Source organism: Zingiber officinale, chromosome 2B (genome assembly GCF_018446385.1).
Source record: "Zingiber officinale cultivar Zhangliang chromosome 2B, Zo_v1.1, whole genome shotgun sequence".
Taxonomy (NCBI): domain Eukaryota; kingdom Viridiplantae; phylum Streptophyta; class Magnoliopsida; order Zingiberales; family Zingiberaceae; genus Zingiber; species Zingiber officinale.
The window spans coordinates 5,122,617-5,139,777 of record NC_055989.1 but is presented as its reverse complement, the minus strand read 5'-3'; the positions used below and the strand labels follow the sequence as shown (position 1 = coordinate 5,139,777).

The window sequence follows — 17,161 nt, the reverse complement described above, 5'->3', positions numbered from 1 at the left end:
AAACATCAAAACCCAAACATCAAGACTTCAGCTTGAGCCAACTCAAGCTTAGTCAACTTGGTCAACCTTGATCTGGGGGATATTGCACCAACAGTAACGACCTCATAAAGCTCCATTCCCCCCCCCTTTTTCCAGTTTTTTTACCACTACAACGTATAGTCAAAATGACACAAGTATACCTCTCACACACAAACAATTGTATACTCTCCATCTCTAAAATCATCAACCAAAATGAAAACAAGTATGCCCCTCACACCTAAGATGTATACTCTCAATCTCTAACCTCAACAACCAAAATGAAATAAAGTATAACTCTCACATCCAAAATATATACCCTCCACCTTTGAAACCCAAAAGTATGCCCCTCTCATCCAAACTGCATACTCACACTGTCTAAAACCGCAACAATCTCCTCACATCCACCCAAAATGTACCAATCTCATCCCTCTGCTCACAATACTATTGGTTAGTCCTAGGAAAATGTACCGGTTTCACTGTACCAAAATTTTTGTACAAGTGTCGAACCTTTCCTTAAATAACCTATTGTGTTCTTTAGAAGTTAAATTAGGAATCGCAGACGGAACTTAACATCATTGATTCCAAATTTAACTTATCTGTTCTTAATGGTTTAGATTTGAATTGTAAGCGGAACTTAACACTATTGATTCAAATCCACCTATGTTATTAATTCCATTAAATATTAATTTCTAAAATTAGCTTCCAGGACTGCATGGCGAGGCACATGGCCTTCTTGAATATGAGAGCAACCACCACCGCCAAGACAAAGCCTTTTAAGGAAAGCTAATATTTAATTTCCTTAAATAACTCTAGGTTAACCAAAAATAACAATTGAATCACAAATTCGAAAAAGAAGAAAACATAAACTTGAAAAATAAATTCGATAAACTAGATCTAATTGTCTCTTGTATTTAGAATTCTTACAAAGAAAATAACTAGTATGATGCGGAAGAAAACTACTAGTTATACCTTCTTTTTGTAAGCTAATGAGCTCAAGATCTTCTGCCGTATTCCTCGCCTCACCTTGGACGTCGTGTGGGCGACGATCCTCCAAGATGAACACCACCCAAAAGCTTCTTCCTCTTCTTCTAAAATCCGGCCACCACCACCACCAAGGAGAAGAGAGCAAAAGGGAAAAGAGAAGGGAGAGAGAGGACCGACCACTTGAGGTTCTCCAAGCAAGAGAATAAGAATTGTTGTATTTCATGAAGCCTCATCACCCCTTCTTTTATATTAGTTGCCCAAGGCAAATAAGGGAAGAATTTTTACAAAAATTAAAATCTTCCTCTAGCTTTTCCTTTTCCCTGTTAATTTTCCTTTTCTTTCCTCTTGATTGAATCAATCACCAAAAATAAATTTGATGATTTTATAATTTTAAACATGGCCGGCCACCTTGCTTGGGCACCAAGCAAGGGTGACCGGCCCCCATAAGAGGAAAGGGAATTTTATTTTTTTTTATAAAATTTTACAAGAAGAAAAACTCTTATAAAATTTTACAAGCTCTCTTTCCTAAAGTAGGAGTTAAAAAAGGAAAGTTCTAAAAATTAAAATCATGTTTTAAAATTTAAAACTTCTCTTATAAAATTTCCTTTTTTAACATGATAATAGAAAATTTTAATTTTAAAACTTATCTTCCTTTTTTTCTTAAACCATGAGGATGGTTAAAAAAGGAAAGTTTTAAAACTTTTAAAACTCTCTATTAAAACATGTGGCCTAATTCAAATAAGGAAAGTTTTAAAAATTAAAATCTCTCTTTTAAAACTTATAGTTTTCTACAAAGAGAATATTTTAAAAATTCAAAACAACCCTCCCTTTTTGAATTATTGTGGTCGGCCCCTTCATGCTTGGTCACCAAGCAAAGGGCCGACCCCTATAGAAGAGGATGTGGCCGGCCCTTGCTTGGTCACCAAGCATTGGACCGGCCCCCTTCTTGGACACCAAGATGGGCTTATATTTGGATGGACTTGAGACTATAATGAAGCTACGACAGGGACCTAGAGGAGAAATTGGTTTTGGCATTCCGATGAGCTTGAGTATCCCGTGCTCGCCCCGAACACACAACTCAAGTTCATCGATAATAACTCATTCCACTAGAGAGTTATTATCGCACTACCGCACCAATCCCAAATTACATTATGGGCTCCTTCTTATCATGAGTGTGTTAGTCTCCATGTGTTTAAGATAACAAATGTCCACTAATTAAGTAAGTTACTGACTTCTGGTCTTCTCGGGCGAGCGACACTTGGTGATACCCTTGGTATGCGTCAAGCATGCAGATCATCTCACAGCCAGCAGTCGAGTCACCATCTGGTCTATCCTAGGTAACGGATAGTAGTCTTTTGAGCACGCCTTGTTCAAATCACAAAAGTCGATGCAGACCCGTCATTTATTGCCCGACTTGAAGACTAACACGACATTGGCTAGCCAGCTTGGGAATTGAACTTCCTTAATATGGTCGGCCTCCAGCAACTTCTCTATCTCCGCCCGGATGATCAAATTTTACTCCGCGCTGAAGTCCCTCTTTCTTTGCTTCACCAGCCGAGCGTTCGGTCGGACATAAAGCTCATGCTGAGCCATACTCGAGGAGATACCGGGAAGCTCGTGTGTCGACCAGGCGAAAACATCATGATTTTATCTAAGGCAGGCGATCAACTCTGCCTTCTTTTCCACCTCTAAGTCGACAACGATAAAAGTGGTTGCTTCTAGTCGGCTGGGGTGGATCTGAACCTCCTTCTTTTCTTCGTACACCAATGTGGGAGGCTTTTTAGTGATTGCGTTCACCTCCAAGCGCGAATTCTTCTGAGCGCTTCTCGCTTCGGTCTTGACCATCTCGACGTAGCATCGCCGAGCGGCCAGCTGATCACCTTTGACTTCGCCCACCCGATAGTCCACCGGGAACTTGATCTTTTGGCAATAGGTAGACACCACCGCCCGAAATTCATTGAGGGTCAGTCGTCCCAAGATGACATTGTAGGTCGACGGTGCATCCACCGCGATGAAATTGGTGGCCCTGGTTCTCCTCAGTGGCTCTACCCCGAGCGAGATGGCCAATTGGGCTTGTTCAAGTAGCAGTACCTCGTTGCCCATGAAGCCGTATAGTGGGGCCGTCATGGGCAGCAACTCATTTCGATCGATTTGTAATTAATCGAATGCCTTCTTGAAGATGGTGTTCACCAAACTCCTTGTATCAACGAAAGTTTGGTGAATAGTGTAATTGATGATCAGCGTGTCATCATGAGGGATCTCCACTCCCTTCAAATCGTTGAGGCCAAAGCTTATCTCTGGCCCTTCGACTTTCTCCCTACTGCATCCCACGGCGTGGATCTCCAGTCGCTGAGCGTATGACTTCCTGGCTCTGTTGGAGTCGCTGTCGATCGGCCCACCAACGATTATGCATATTTCTCCTCGAGCGGTGTTGCTTCTATTTTCTTCTTCCCAAGCAGAGAGTCTATTTCGCTCAACTGGGACTCAGGCAAGATCAGCGTTATCCCTCCCATGGTGTCGATTGTGTCGTTCGAGCGCTCTTCTTTCATCCTCTCGCCGCCCGGAAGATCGTTGTCTATGTCGCGGATCGGGAGTTGGAGATTAACGGCGGTATCCTCTCAGAGCCGGTCGACTATCGATCAGTGTCAGATTGTAACAGTCGCGCGTGCTGTGCGTCGCCGATTAGTGAAAGGAGTAGAACATTGGTGTCCATGCCTTGCCTCTTGTCATCTTTTGCCGACCAACGGCCACATGCTGCACGACATGTGTCTTGGCCTTCTGGTGTGGCCGCGCTCCCTCCGCTCTTGGCCCTTTGGGTGGTTGGTGGTTGCTCGTTGGTCACCACTCGAGTGTCGACGAGGGCTTGATCGGTGCCTCCTTCTTCCTTGCTTCCTGGGGTTCTTTCACATTTATGTATTCATTAGCCTTCCTGAGCAGGTGGTCGAAGTCCCTGGGCGGCTTCCTGATGAGCGATCGGAAGAACTCTCCTTTAACCAGCCCTTGAGTGAAGGCGTTCATCATCGTCTTGGATGAGACCGAGGGGATATCCATGGCTACTTGGTTGAAGCGCCCGATGTACGCTCAAAGCGCTTCCTTGGGCCCCTGCTTCAGGGCGAAGAGGCTGGCGCTCGTCTTCTGATAGCATCGGTTGCTGGCAAAATGGTGTTGGAACACAGCTCGGAAGTCCTTAAAGCTGTGTATAGATCCGTCCGACAGCCTTCGAAACCAGCGTTGCGCCAAGCTGGAGAGAGTAGTGAGAAAAACTCGGCACTTCACCCCATCTATGTACTGGTGCAGTGTGGCCGCATTATCAAACTTATCCAGATGATCATCTAGATCGGTCGTTCCATTGTATTCCCCAATCGCCAATAGGGTATAGTGCTTAGGTAAAGGGTCACTCAAGATCGCCTGGGAGAACTGCAAATTGATCGCCTCGGGCGAAGCGTGACTTCTCGGCGCCTTTCCTTTTTGCGCATCCCAAATGGGAGCGTCGTACGAAGATGACTCCCTTTCCTGGTTCCCCTGAGCTATCTCTGAGGGGGTATGGAACAAGGCGCGATGAAACGGGATGGGCACGGGCGACGCTTCCTGCGTGCCAGTCGGACCTCTATTCTGCCCCCATATGGAAACTGGTTTCGGTTGGTCTTCCAATCTCACTCGCCCTCCTGCTGCCGACATTGCCGGCTATTATACTAGCCGATCGGCTAGTGCCTGTTGTTGCTGCTGCTCGAACATCTTCGCCACTCGGGCTTGCACAAGCATCTCGAACTCTTCTTTAGTGAGCGTCACGGTGGTGAGTCGTCCAGCGCTCTCCATCTTCTCAACTCGTGCCAAATATGATCCTGTCCGAAAGTCGATGAGATGGAAAGCTAGGGATGTGGCGCTCCTGCTAACCGCTTGTAGACTCCGCTCGGACCTGCAACACAGATTACGTCAGTGCCGAGCCAGGGAAGGGATCCCCGGCGTTGGCCCTCCGATACTCAAGTCAGTCACCGACGATGAAATAGAAGGCGGAGCAAAATGAACAGTAGCGAGAACGGTGTCTATTGCGTATTGCCTATTGCATACCTCCGTCGATGCTTGAACCCCCCCCCCCCTTATATAGAGCCCCTGTAGTACGCGTGCATGCTCCCCAAGGCGAGCACGCTTCCCCAAGTTTTCCTTGAAAAAACTTGTTTGTAAAGTGCCCCTAACACAGTACCTTAACGGGCCGAGCATATTTCTGAAGTGACAGTGGAAGCTTCCGCCATACGATCTTCTGGCTGTCCATGCCTGGTGTGTTAGGATGTATACTAAAAGCCTAGCTTTTGGTATAAACATTTATCTAGAAATAAGAATCACATTGGTCAAATGTCTATATTTATGATAAATGTAGTTACTCAATTAATTTATATTGTAGATAACATGGTGTGTGGTGTCACACACAGAAGATCATGTTATCGGTTCCTTATAAATTATAAACAGTAGCTCACGACCAAGATGGAAAGGAACAAACCATTGGAAGGTCGTAGTGTAATTAGGTGTTAGTTTATCTTAACTATATAATTACACTAGTACACTTAGAGTGTATTGAGTAGGATCATTTGAGGTCGTTCCTTTTATACTGACTTTATGAAGGAACAAAGACCTCAGTTATTATGGAAGTGTGTGCTCTTAATCCTAATATAATAACAAGCACATATATTTGATATTTATTTCTTTAATTTATCAATGGGTGAGATTTAGTTTGATAAATCAATAAGCCCGATAAGTTGGGAAATGATATCACTTATAGTGTGTGTTGTTGATTATAGAAGGAAACTGTGTCCTAGTAATCTAGGTTGAGAATGTCCCCAAGAGGAGCTCATAAGGATTTTCATGTTAAACCCTGCAGGTGGACTTAGTCCGACATGACGATGAAGTTGAGTGGTACTACTCTTGGAGCTAGATATTAATTAAGTGAGTTGTCAGTAACTTACTTAATTAGTGGACATTTGTTATCTTAAACACAGGGAGACTAACACACTCATAATAAGAAGGAGCCCAAAATGTAATTTGGGATTGGTGCGGTAGTTCAATAATAGTTTTCTAGTGGAATGAATTATTATTGATAAAATTAAGTTGTGTGTTCGGGGTGAACACAGGATGCTTAATTTTATCGGGAGACCAAAACCAATTCCTCCTCTCGGTCCCTATCGTAGCCTCTTAATTATAGAGTACTATACCCACCTTCTTACCCATCCCATAGGGGTCGGCCAAGCTAGCTTGGAGACCAAGCAAGGGCCGGCCAAAGTTTGGTTCATGGGTGCTTCAAGGTGGTCGACCCTAGCTTGGGTTCAAGCTTGGTGTGACCGACCCAAATTAAAATAAAAGGATTTTTATTTTTAAATTTTTTCTTATGTGGATAACATGATTTAAAAGAGAGTTTAAAAATTTAAATCTTTCCTTTTATAAGATTCTACAAAAGATTAAGAGAAGAACTAAATCTCTTTCCTTATTTGTAGATTAAAAGATTGATTTTAATTTTGGTAAAAACTTTCCTTTTAACCATGTTCATGATTTAAAAGAAAGTTTAAAATTAATAATTCTCTTTTATTAGTGTCTACAAAAGATTAAGAAAAGATTTGATATCTTTCCTTATTTGTAGATTGAAAGGAGATTTTAATTTTTAGAGATAACTTTCCGGAAATTATCCACATGTTTAAATAAAGATTTAATTTATAAAATTTCCTTTTTATTAACCAATCATGAAGGGATAAAATTATTGGAGAAATTTTTTATAAAATTTCCGGAAGCAAATAAGGAAGTTTTAATTTGTGTTTAAAATTTTTATTTGCTTAGAGATTTGGTGTGGCCGGCCATTATAATAATGAGAAGAAAAATTATTTTTAATTAAATAAATTTTTCCTTTTCATGGAAAAAGAATTAAGGAAGTTTTTATTAAAATTTCCTTATTTGCCAACACCAAGGATTATAAAAGAGGAAGTGGAGGAGCCTTCATGGGTGAACAACCTCTATTCTTTTCCTCCCTGTCTTCCTTGGTTTTGGTGGTCGGCCCTATTTCTCTCCTCTCCTCTTGTTGGCCGAAACCTATCTTCTTGGTGGAGCTCTTGTTTGTGGTCGGATCAAGGAAGGAGAAGAAGAAGAGAAAGCAAGCCTCGTCTCTAGCATCCCTTGGAGCATTGGTGGTGGCCGAAATTCTTCATCCTTGAAGAAATTTATTGTGGCCGAAATCTAGAAGAAAGAAGGAAGGTGGAAAGGTGGTTCTCATCTCGGAAAATCGTTGCCCACACAACGTCCGAGGTTAGAAGAGGAATACGGTAGAAGATCAAGAGGTCTTTGTCTTCAAAAGAAAGGTATAACTAGTAATGTTTTTCTGCATCATGCTAGTTTTATTTCTTTGTAAAAAAATACTAAATACAAGAGGCATGCGATTCTAGTATTTCGAATTTGTTTTCGATGTTGTGTTCTTTTGTTTTTTTCTTTTCCTTGTGATTTGATTGTTCTTTTCGGTTGACCTAAAGTTATTTAAGGAAATTAAATATTAGCTTTCCTTAAAAGGCTTTGTCTAGTCGGTGGTGGTTGCTCCCATATCCAAGAAGGTCATGTGCCTCGCCACGTTAGTACTGGAAGCCAATTTTGGAAATTAATATTTAATAGAATTAATAACCTAGGTGATTTGGATCGAAAGTGTTAAGTTCCGCAGGAGATCCAAGTCTAAACCTAAAAGAACAAATAAATTAAACTTAGGATCAAACGTGTTAAGTTCCGCAGGCGATCCGAGTTTAATTTAAAAGAACACATGGTAGCTAGGAAAAGGTTCAGACCTTTGTACAAAATTTTTGTACAGTAAAACCATTAGGTTTTCCGAGTAGCAACCAACAATTGGTATCAGAACTAGGGTTTTGCCTCTGTGTATTTGGTATTAGTTTAATTATGCACATGTCATACATAATTTAGGCAGGATAATAGTAGGATGTGCTAACTTTGTGGATGTAGGATCCAACTATTATGGCTTATAGTTATTATGTGTGTGATTGGACCCTTAGACATGTCAAGGGCATTTTATTGTGTGTGCATGATTATATTATAAAATACAGCAGGAGCTGTATTTAGTTTTATTAGGATTTTATTTTTTGATCTAGTTACATGTACATTCCTTTTATGGAATATAGGATCGATGGATGTAAATTTTATTTTATGTTCGATCTAGTTTACATGTACATTCCTTCGAGGAATATAGGATCGAAAAATGTAAAATTCTATTTATGTCGCGGATCGAATCTTGCAAGGCGTGGAACCTTTTGAGGACCAGAGGCGCAGCGGAACAAGGAGCAAGATGGATGCGACAACTAGACCCGGTGGCGGTGGCCAAAGATGGCAGTAGCTAGGGTTGGCGACACACGGAGGACAGCAATAGATAAAAGTCATAATAGTTGAAAATTAGTTTTTCTATTTATTGCTTTTTATGCTGTGTTGTGTGTGCTTGTTAGTATGCATGCTAAGTAGGCTAGCATAGTCAAAATTCCTCACTTTAAATAACTAAGTGGGAGAGGGATTTATTTTTAAAATAAATTCCACGGTCTCCATTACTGGTTTATAAGTGATGCAACAAGCTTGCGCGTTGCCTCTGAGTGCCTTCCTCCATATCGGATGAGCTTGTTTGCGGATCACTAGCTTAAACTTCCATTTTGGATGACTATAGGAAGTTAATTAAGAGCGTGTGATCTTCCCCATCGGAAGGGGCACAATCTTATTAATGGACTTAGTGTCAAGTAATGGTATATACTTAGGCACGTCTAATAGTATCCTCCCCATCGGAGTCACTGCTATTATTTGTATGACCGAAGAAAACCAACTATTAATTTGTCAAATAAATAGGTTGACAAGATAATAAAATTAAAAACTCCTCTTACAAATGTTTGATTTTGTATACATCCATACTATCGTGGCATACAAAATTCAACGGTGTTTGAGGTAATTTTATTTTGTCATAAAGATTTATTGACAAGATAATTAATGGGTAAAACCCTCCTCTTACAAATGTTTAAATTTTGTATACGTCCACACTATCGTGGCATGCAAAATTCACGGTGTTTGAGGTGTTGGTAAATTTAAATAATATTGTTTGAGGAATCAATGTTATTTTAAATTCAAAAAGTTTTGATCAAATATTTGATCAAAGACAGATCAACTATTAATTTTATTTGTCATAAAGTAAAGTTGACGAGATAATAAAATTAATGGATAAAATCTCCTCTTTGATTTTGTATACGTCCACACTATCGTGGCATACAAAATTCATGGGGATTTTAAAGAATTGATCTTGACCAAATATTTTTGTGATTCTTAGGATTTAAAATGTTTGTCAATCCCCTAGTTGTTATACTATAGAAAAGACTTAGTAGTCCCAATTGTAATGATTGGAAATAGAACTTGGACATTAAGGTTGACTGTCTTCTTAGAACTAAGAACAATATAGGTGTATTTAATTCATTAGTTGAAACATGTTTAGTGGTGTTATCTACCAGAACCTGGAGTGTAGATACAGATGTCATTAATCATGTCTGCAATTCATTGCAGGGTTCCAGGAAACCCGACAACTAAATGAAAATAAAAACATCGTCCACATGGGCACTGCTGTAAAAGTGGCAGCTGTTGCAGTGGGAGATGTTTATCTTTTGATAAGAATAAAACATGGATTTTGAGTAATTGTCTTTACATACCAAGTTTAGAAAGAACTAGTTTTTAGTTTCTAAATTATTCAAAGAACTTGATAACAAAGTTGTTATTAAGAAAAAGAGGGAAGTTATCTGTTCTGGTACGTTGGTTGGCAATTTATAAATCTAATAACTTCCACGATGCAACAAATGGAAATTAGTAACACATCTTCTAACTTTAAGAGAAAGCAACCTTCGAAAATAAACCAATTATATCTTTGGCATCTAAGGCTAGGTTATATTAACTTGAGTAGGATTTATTGGTAGCTGATGAACTTTTGGGTTCATTAGTAGTGGAAATCTTTCCAACCTGCGAGTCTTACTTGGAAGGAAAAATAACCAAGAAGCTTTTAAGTATAAGGGGTATGGAGCCAAAGATACATTGGAATTGGTTCATTCTGATTTGTGCGATCCTATGACTATCCAGACAAGAGGTAGTATCGAATATTTCGTCTATTTTATAGACAACTATTCAAGATACAAATACATTTACTTAATGTGCCGCAAGACTAAGTGCTTTGATTAGTTCAAAGAGTACAAGACTGATGCGGAGAAACGTTAAAGTAAAAGTATCAAGTCACTATGGTAAGATCGTAGTGGCAAGTACCTCTTGGGACAATTTAGGAGTCACTTATCAAAAGTAGGGATTCAATCCCAACTAACTGCACCTGGTACACCCCAACAGAATGGTGTAGTAGAAAGAAGGTATAGGACTCTTATGGAAATAATTAGATTGATGATGAGTTATTTAGAAAATTACCAAGTTCATTTTAAGGATATACTCTGAAAAAGAAAGTGAACATAGTACCTTCCGAAGTCAGAACTCTCTACTCATATAGAATTGTTGAATAGGCGTAAGCCTGTTTTGAAGCATATTCGGATTAGGGTAGTCCAGCACATATGCTGAAGAGAGACAATGATAAGTTGGATAGGAATTCACTTGTTTGTTGGTTATCCTAGAGAAACGAAAGTAGGTTTATAGTCTTAAAAATCAGAAGGTCATTGTTAGCATCAATGACTGATTTTTAGAAGAGGACTATATAATGAACCACAAGCTCATAAGTAAATTTGTTCTTAATAAAGGACACGTCTAATCTAGTACCAACTATACAAGATGAAATATCACAAGAAACTGTAACACGTATCATAATTGATACACAATTATAGACAATGCCTAATCGTAGTGGGAGGGTTGTCAAACAACCTAAAAAATTCATGTTTTGGGAGAGTCTTTTGGACTTGATCCCAAATGAACATGAGCCTGATCCCGGACATATGATGAAGCACTCCAAGATAAAGATGCAGCATCTTGGCAAAGAATAATGAATAACAGAATTAGAATATATGTATTCTAATAAAATATGGAATCTTGTAGAACCACCAGATGGTGTAAAAGTCATTGGGTGTTAAAAGGTCTACAATAGGAAAAGAGGGATAGACAGGAAGATGGAAACTTTCAAAGCAAGGCTTGATGAAAAAGGAAACTTTTTCACTGGTAGCCATGCTTAAGTCTATCCGGATTCTTTTATCTATTTGGCAAGTGGATGTCAAGACAGCATTCCTTTATGGAAGTCTTGAAGAAAGCATCCATATAAAGCAACCAGAAGGGTTCATTGCAAATGGCAAAGAGCATCTTGTGTGCAAGCTCAATCAGTCTATGGACTGAAGCAAAGCTTCAAGGTCTTGGAACATCCGATTTATCAAAGTAATCCAGATCTATGGATTTATTTAGTAACCGGATAAGTCTTGTGTATACAAAAAGTGTGATGGAAACGTGGTGGTATTTCTTGTACTATACGTAGATAACATTTTTGGTAGTTGGAAACAATATCAAAGTGTTGTTAGAAGTAAGTGTATGGTTGTCCAAACAATTCGATATGAAGGACTTGGGAGAATGTATATATTCTTGGGATCAAAGTAATAAGGGATCGCAAGAAAAGAATATTTTACTTATCCCAAGCTTCATATATCGAAAAAATCCTTGCTTGTTTTAAGCATGCAAAACTCCAAGAAAGGTTTCTTACTTTTTTAGCATGGAGTAACTTTATCTAAAGAGATGTCTCCGAAGACATCAAAGGAGATAGAGGAAATGAAGGTAGTTCTTTATGCTTCGGCTGTCGGAAGCCTAATGTATGCTGTTTTGCCAAGGGCATAGTTAACAGATATCAAAGTAACCCTGGACAAGGACATTGGACTGCAGTAAAGCATGTATTGAAGTACCTTAGAGGCACTAGAGATTATATGCTAGCTTACAAGGCAGTTAATTTGGTCCCTGTGGGTTGCACGGATTTTGACTTCCAGTCAGATAGGGACAATAGTAAGTCAACCTCGGGGTTTTGTGTTTACTTAAGGAGGTAAAGTCATAACTATGGAAGAGTGATAAGCATAGGTGTTTTTTCTGGACTCAACCATAGAAGCTTAGTATATGGCAAGCCTCTGAGGTAGCCATAAAAGCTGAGTGACTCAATAACCTCAAGATAGACTTAGATATGATTTCTGGTTTGTCCAAAGAATATTACAATTTATTGTAATAATAGTGGTGCAGTAGCAAACTCGAAGAAACCATGAGTCTATAAGGCAAGTAAACACAATAGAGCGCAAGTACCACCCAATACGAGAAATCATATAAACGAGGAGAAGTTGTTGCTGCCTAGATTGCATTAGATAATGACCTATAGATCTTTTCACTAAGGCCCTTAAGGCAAGAGCTTTTGATGGGCATGTTGAAGGGTTAGGAATCGGATGTATGGCAGCAGATATAGCAGCTTAGTCTTTTAGTATAAGTGGGAGATTGTTAGGATGTATACTAAAAGCCTAGCTTTTGGTATAAATATTTATCTAGAAATAAGAATCACATTGGTCAAATGTCTATATTTATGATAAATGTAGTTGCTCAATTAATTTATATTGTAGATAACATGGTGTATGGTGTCACACACAGAAGATCATGTTATCGGTTCCTTATAAATTATAAACAGTAGCTCACGACCAAGATGGAAAGGAACAAATCATTGGAAGGTCGTAGTGTAATTAGGTGTTAGTTTATCTTAACTATATAATTACACTAGTACACTTAGAGTGTATTGAGTAGGACCATTAGAGGTCGTTTCTTTTATACTGACTTTATGAAGGAACAAAGACCTCAGTTATTATGGAAGTATGTGCTCTTAATCCTAATATAATAACAAGCACATATATTTGATATTTATTTCTTTAATTTATCAATGGGTGAGATTTAATTCGCACTACAACAAAAACCCTCATAGACATCGGTGGAACAACAACAGTTTTAAGCAAAAACCGATGTCTATGAGTATTTTACACCGGTTTTTCCAAAAACCGGTGTCTATGAGCACAGATTTTCGCTCATAGACATCGGTTTTTTAGCCGATGTCTATGAGCGCCTTTTTTTTTATTAATAGACATCGGTTTTAACATCGGTTTTTAAAACCCGATGTTAATGAACCAAAAAAAAAAAAAAATTAATGTTTCCACTAGTCAAAATTTACAACACTTCGTTCCTTTCAAACCTAAACCAATATCGTGCCCGCTTCTCTCAACCTAAACCTAAACCTCCTGACCATCTCTCTCAGCCTCATCTTCCCCTTCCCCTTCCCAAAAAATGTCAATTTCTTTGCGCGTGTCCTTCGCTCCGCACCTCCTTCTCCATGCCACATTCCGCCAGAATTCCATCGGCCGTCGATGTAGAGTTTTTACTATCAGGATCTGCAGCTATCAGGCAATGGCGTCTGCTGAAGCCAAGACGACCCAGCCGCAAACCCTAGACTCTAAGGAGTCTCACTACATGAAGCTCCTCAGCCGCTCCTGCAAAGCCGGAAAGTTCAACGAGTCCCTCTATTTCCTGGAGTACATGGTGGGCAAAGGCTACAAGCTCGACGTCATCCTCTGCACTAAGCTAATCAAGGGGCTCTGCAGCTCGAGGAGCGTCGATAAGGCCGTGCGCGTGATGGACATCCTGGAGTCTCACGGTGAGCCCGATGTCTTCGCTTATAACGCGCTCGTCAGCGGCTTCTGCAAGGCCGGCCGCATCGAATCGGCTATCGAGGTCCTCGGTCGGATGAAGAGCCGGCGCTGTCCTCCGGACATCGTCACCTACAATATTCTCATCGGCTGCTTCTGCACCAGGGGGAAGCTCGACCTGGCCCTGGAGGCCTTGGACAGGCTTCTGGACGACAAGTGCCAGCCGACTGTTGTCACCTTCACCATCTTGATCGAGGCGGCGCTGCTGCAGGGAGGGATTGGCGATGCCATGAAATTTTTGGACGAGATGATGTCGCAGGGGCTTCAGCCGGATAACTACACTTACACCGCCATAATCCGAGGGTTGCGCAGAGAAGGAATGGTGGATGCGGCGTACGAGTTCCTCAAGAGCTTGCCTTCGAGAGAATGCGACCCGGATGTAATGTCCTACAACGTCTTGCTCCGTGGGTTGTTGAGTTACAAGAGATGGGAAGATGGAGAGAAGGTTGTTGGTGAAATGCTTGAGACAGGTGTGAAGCCCAATACTGTTACCTATAGCCTTTTGATCAACTCTTTGTGTCATGAAGGTAAGCTAAACAGAGCAAAGCAGTTGCTTGACGATATGATCAGCAGAGGGCTGAAGCTTGATTCTTATAGCTATGACCCCTTGATCTCTGCTTATTACAAAGCACAATGGGAAATTCTTAGGTCCGTGGTTTGTGAGAATTATATTGTGATAGAGCTTGTAATTGGAAATCATCTGTCTTTTTCTTCATTCATATTTGCAAATAGCATCTTAAAATCTTGTGTTAAATACTTATTCCAGGTTTTTATAAATGTGTTTGCAGTATGTTCTGTAATCTTTTTGAAAACTATTGGTAATATTTTGGCATAGCTGGTATTGATTTTCTATATACCTCCTTTCCTTTAAAAGCATTAGTTCTTCTTACTATTTCTGAACTTGACTTCTCAATCTTGGGTTACCAAATTTCTCAGTAACCTGATTTACAGGTCTTAGCTAGAGGCATAGAGTGCGACATTGCATTACTTGCAGTTGAGAGTGAAGATTTCTGGAAAGGTGCTGAACCACTTCGTTTTGGTCAATTGCCTTGCCTTCAGGTTGCTGTTGTTCATGAATTGCAAAAATGTTGCTCTTCCTTCATGATAAGCAACTTTTCCATAAGTAATTTGTGTTTCTTTTGATGCATCATTGAACTCGGTATTAGCCCTTCTCCAGTTGTTCATTGAATTGGCTTAATTATTTTTTAATTCCTATAAGCATTTTGCTTCAATGATACAACATATGATTGTTTTTTTAATCCCTGACTTGCAGGATAATGAAGAGCTGGAAAATTGTAAATAACTGGCCTACACTTCTATATCTATAATTTTGATGAATTAAGTGTATCAAAATGCCATAATTAGCCTTTTTGTTCATCAAAGCAAACTCCAGTTACCAAGTTTGATAGATTGCTTGTGGTTCTTGTCACATAGTGGTTAGGTATTTATCCAATGTGAAGAAAGTGAGGAAATTTTATGTTCCATTTTGAATCACTGGTAGATGATGGGCTATTATAATATAATCTATAATGTTCTTTCATAAGGCAACGTACTCCATGTTTCTCCAAGTGAATTTATGCTTTGCCACTTGCAGCATGTTTTCTTTTGAAACAATAAAGATATTGATTATCCACACTTGAATTTTATCAGTGGTAATATGTACTTTTGGTATGCCAAGTCTGTATTTGTTGTCAAATCTTTATGTGATGAAGTGTGATCAAGTAGAAGTTCAGTTGTTGCAACAGTTAACATTTTCTAAGGCTCTCTTTTCTATAGGGTTATTTAATCTAGTTGTTCTTCCATAATTCATCAAACTAACAAGTTATATGATACACATGATTCAGTAACTGTTGTAGGATATGCACTTGGTGGAGATACAATCTCTGTGACAAAGGGTGTGGTATCACGAATTGAGGTTTGATTTCATGAAATTGTGATCATAAGCTTTTAGTATTTTTTTGGTGAATTTTATATTCTTGTTGAGATTGTTTTATAGATGATAAATTGCTGACTTAAGTGTTATCAATTTTAAGTTGGTTGAAAATTTTAGAACATGGTGTCCAAATGAGCTTTTTAATATTAATCATTGTCCAAATTTTAGAACATGGTGTCCAAATGAGCTTTTTAATATTAATCATTGTAATGCAATTGTAATAATATGAATCCTTTACGTTATTTTTGTATGTTTCATTATAATGCTAAGTACCGCTCCTGAGCCTTGTTTCCCCTTGTTGTGATTAGGAACAAATTAGTGCATACTCGCAGTCTGGGTGACTATACCTGTATTTTTTTAGTAAGCTTACCGATTCTGATTGATGCCTAACAGGACCTAAATGACAATATGGCCATGGGTTTAAGTAATAAAAACACTTCTTATCTGTGTAATTATGAGTGCATAATATATCAAACATTTTAAAGATTTTTTTACTTTTCTCTATTTTGTAGGAATCCATAAATTGTATCAGCTTTAGTAATAAAAGTTCTAGATATCTTTGCTCTGGAGGAAGTGGGCATATTGTCAGAATATGGGACCTGCAGAGGAAAAGGTGCATCAAACGGTTGAGTGGTCATATTGACACAATTACAGGTGTAATGTACAACTGCAAAGATGAACATTTAGCATCCATCAACGAGAAGGGGGATCTCATACTTCATTATCTTGCTTCCGGAACACGGGCTGAACTCAAGGATCCAAATGGGCAGGTTATTGGCTGTCAAATATTTTGAAAATTCCAAACTTTCGCTCTACTAACATCTTTTTTGGTTTAACATGAATCTGTATCGGTGATGCGATTGCAGGTACTAAGAGTACTTGATTATTCTCGATTTAGTCGACATCTTTTGTCAACAGCTGGGGATGATGGATCTGTTCATATTTGGGATACAACTGGTCGCAGACCAAAGGTTAATAAAATAATATTTCTTAATCTGCTAAAATGAAGGAGAAATTGTATTTGTTCCCTGCATTCACTAAAAAATTGATCTCCATTCACTCTGGCTCTTGGTGTCAGGTTTCTTGGTTGAAACAGCATTCTGCCCCAACAACTGGTATTTGCTTCTCTCCATCAAGTGACAAGGTATTATCTTCCTAGGAATCTATTAAATGATTTGGATTTCTGGTGGATAATTATACATGGTTTGGCTAGTTTAGTTGGATGGGAGGTGCTTGTTCTATAGAAAATCAATGGCCATTATATCCTGACTTGTTTTCCCTGTAGATTATTGTTACAATTGGTCTTGATAAAAAGTTGTATATGTTTGATTCTGGAACAAAAAGACCCTCATATTGCATGCCTTTTGAGGCACTCTTCTCATTGCTGGCATACTGTGATGATGGTAATCTATTGGCTGCTGGGACAAATAATGGACGTGTAGTATTCTATGATGTTCGAGGGAAACCTCAACCTTTCACAGTTCTT

The 17,161-nt window shown here is 39.3% G+C and overlaps 1 protein-coding gene across 1 annotated transcript; it reads left to right on the top strand.

Annotated features, from left to right (window-relative positions):
* The first annotated feature begins 13,443 nt into the window (after nucleotides 1-13,443).
* LOC122048111 (pentatricopeptide repeat-containing protein At3g04760, chloroplastic-like) lies at nucleotides 13,444-15,045 on the top strand. The gene is made up of 6 exons (XM_042609718.1): nucleotides 13,444-14,212; nucleotides 14,270-14,397; nucleotides 14,509-14,529; nucleotides 14,578-14,580; nucleotides 14,694-14,801; nucleotides 15,016-15,045. The coding sequence occupies exons 1-6, from the start codon at nucleotides 13,444-13,446 to the stop codon at nucleotides 15,043-15,045; spliced, it is 1,059 nt and encodes a 352-aa protein (XP_042465652.1).
* Nucleotides 15,046-17,161: the final 2,116 nt, after the last annotated feature.

Bases quoted from the DNA above. Each gene is read 5' to 3' on its own strand.
- LOC122048111 (XM_042609718.1), top strand. From the start codon at position 13,444: ATGGCGTCTGCTGAAGCCAAGACGACCCAGCCGCAAACCCTAGACTCT. The intron at 14,398-14,508 runs GTTTGTGAGAAT...TACTTATTCCAG, and splicing joins GGGAAATTCTTAGGTCCGTG to GTTTTTATAAATGTGTTTGC. The intron at 14,802-15,015 runs GTTGCTGTTGTT...CCTGACTTGCAG, and splicing joins GTCAATTGCCTTGCCTTCAG to GATAATGAAGAGCTGGAAAA.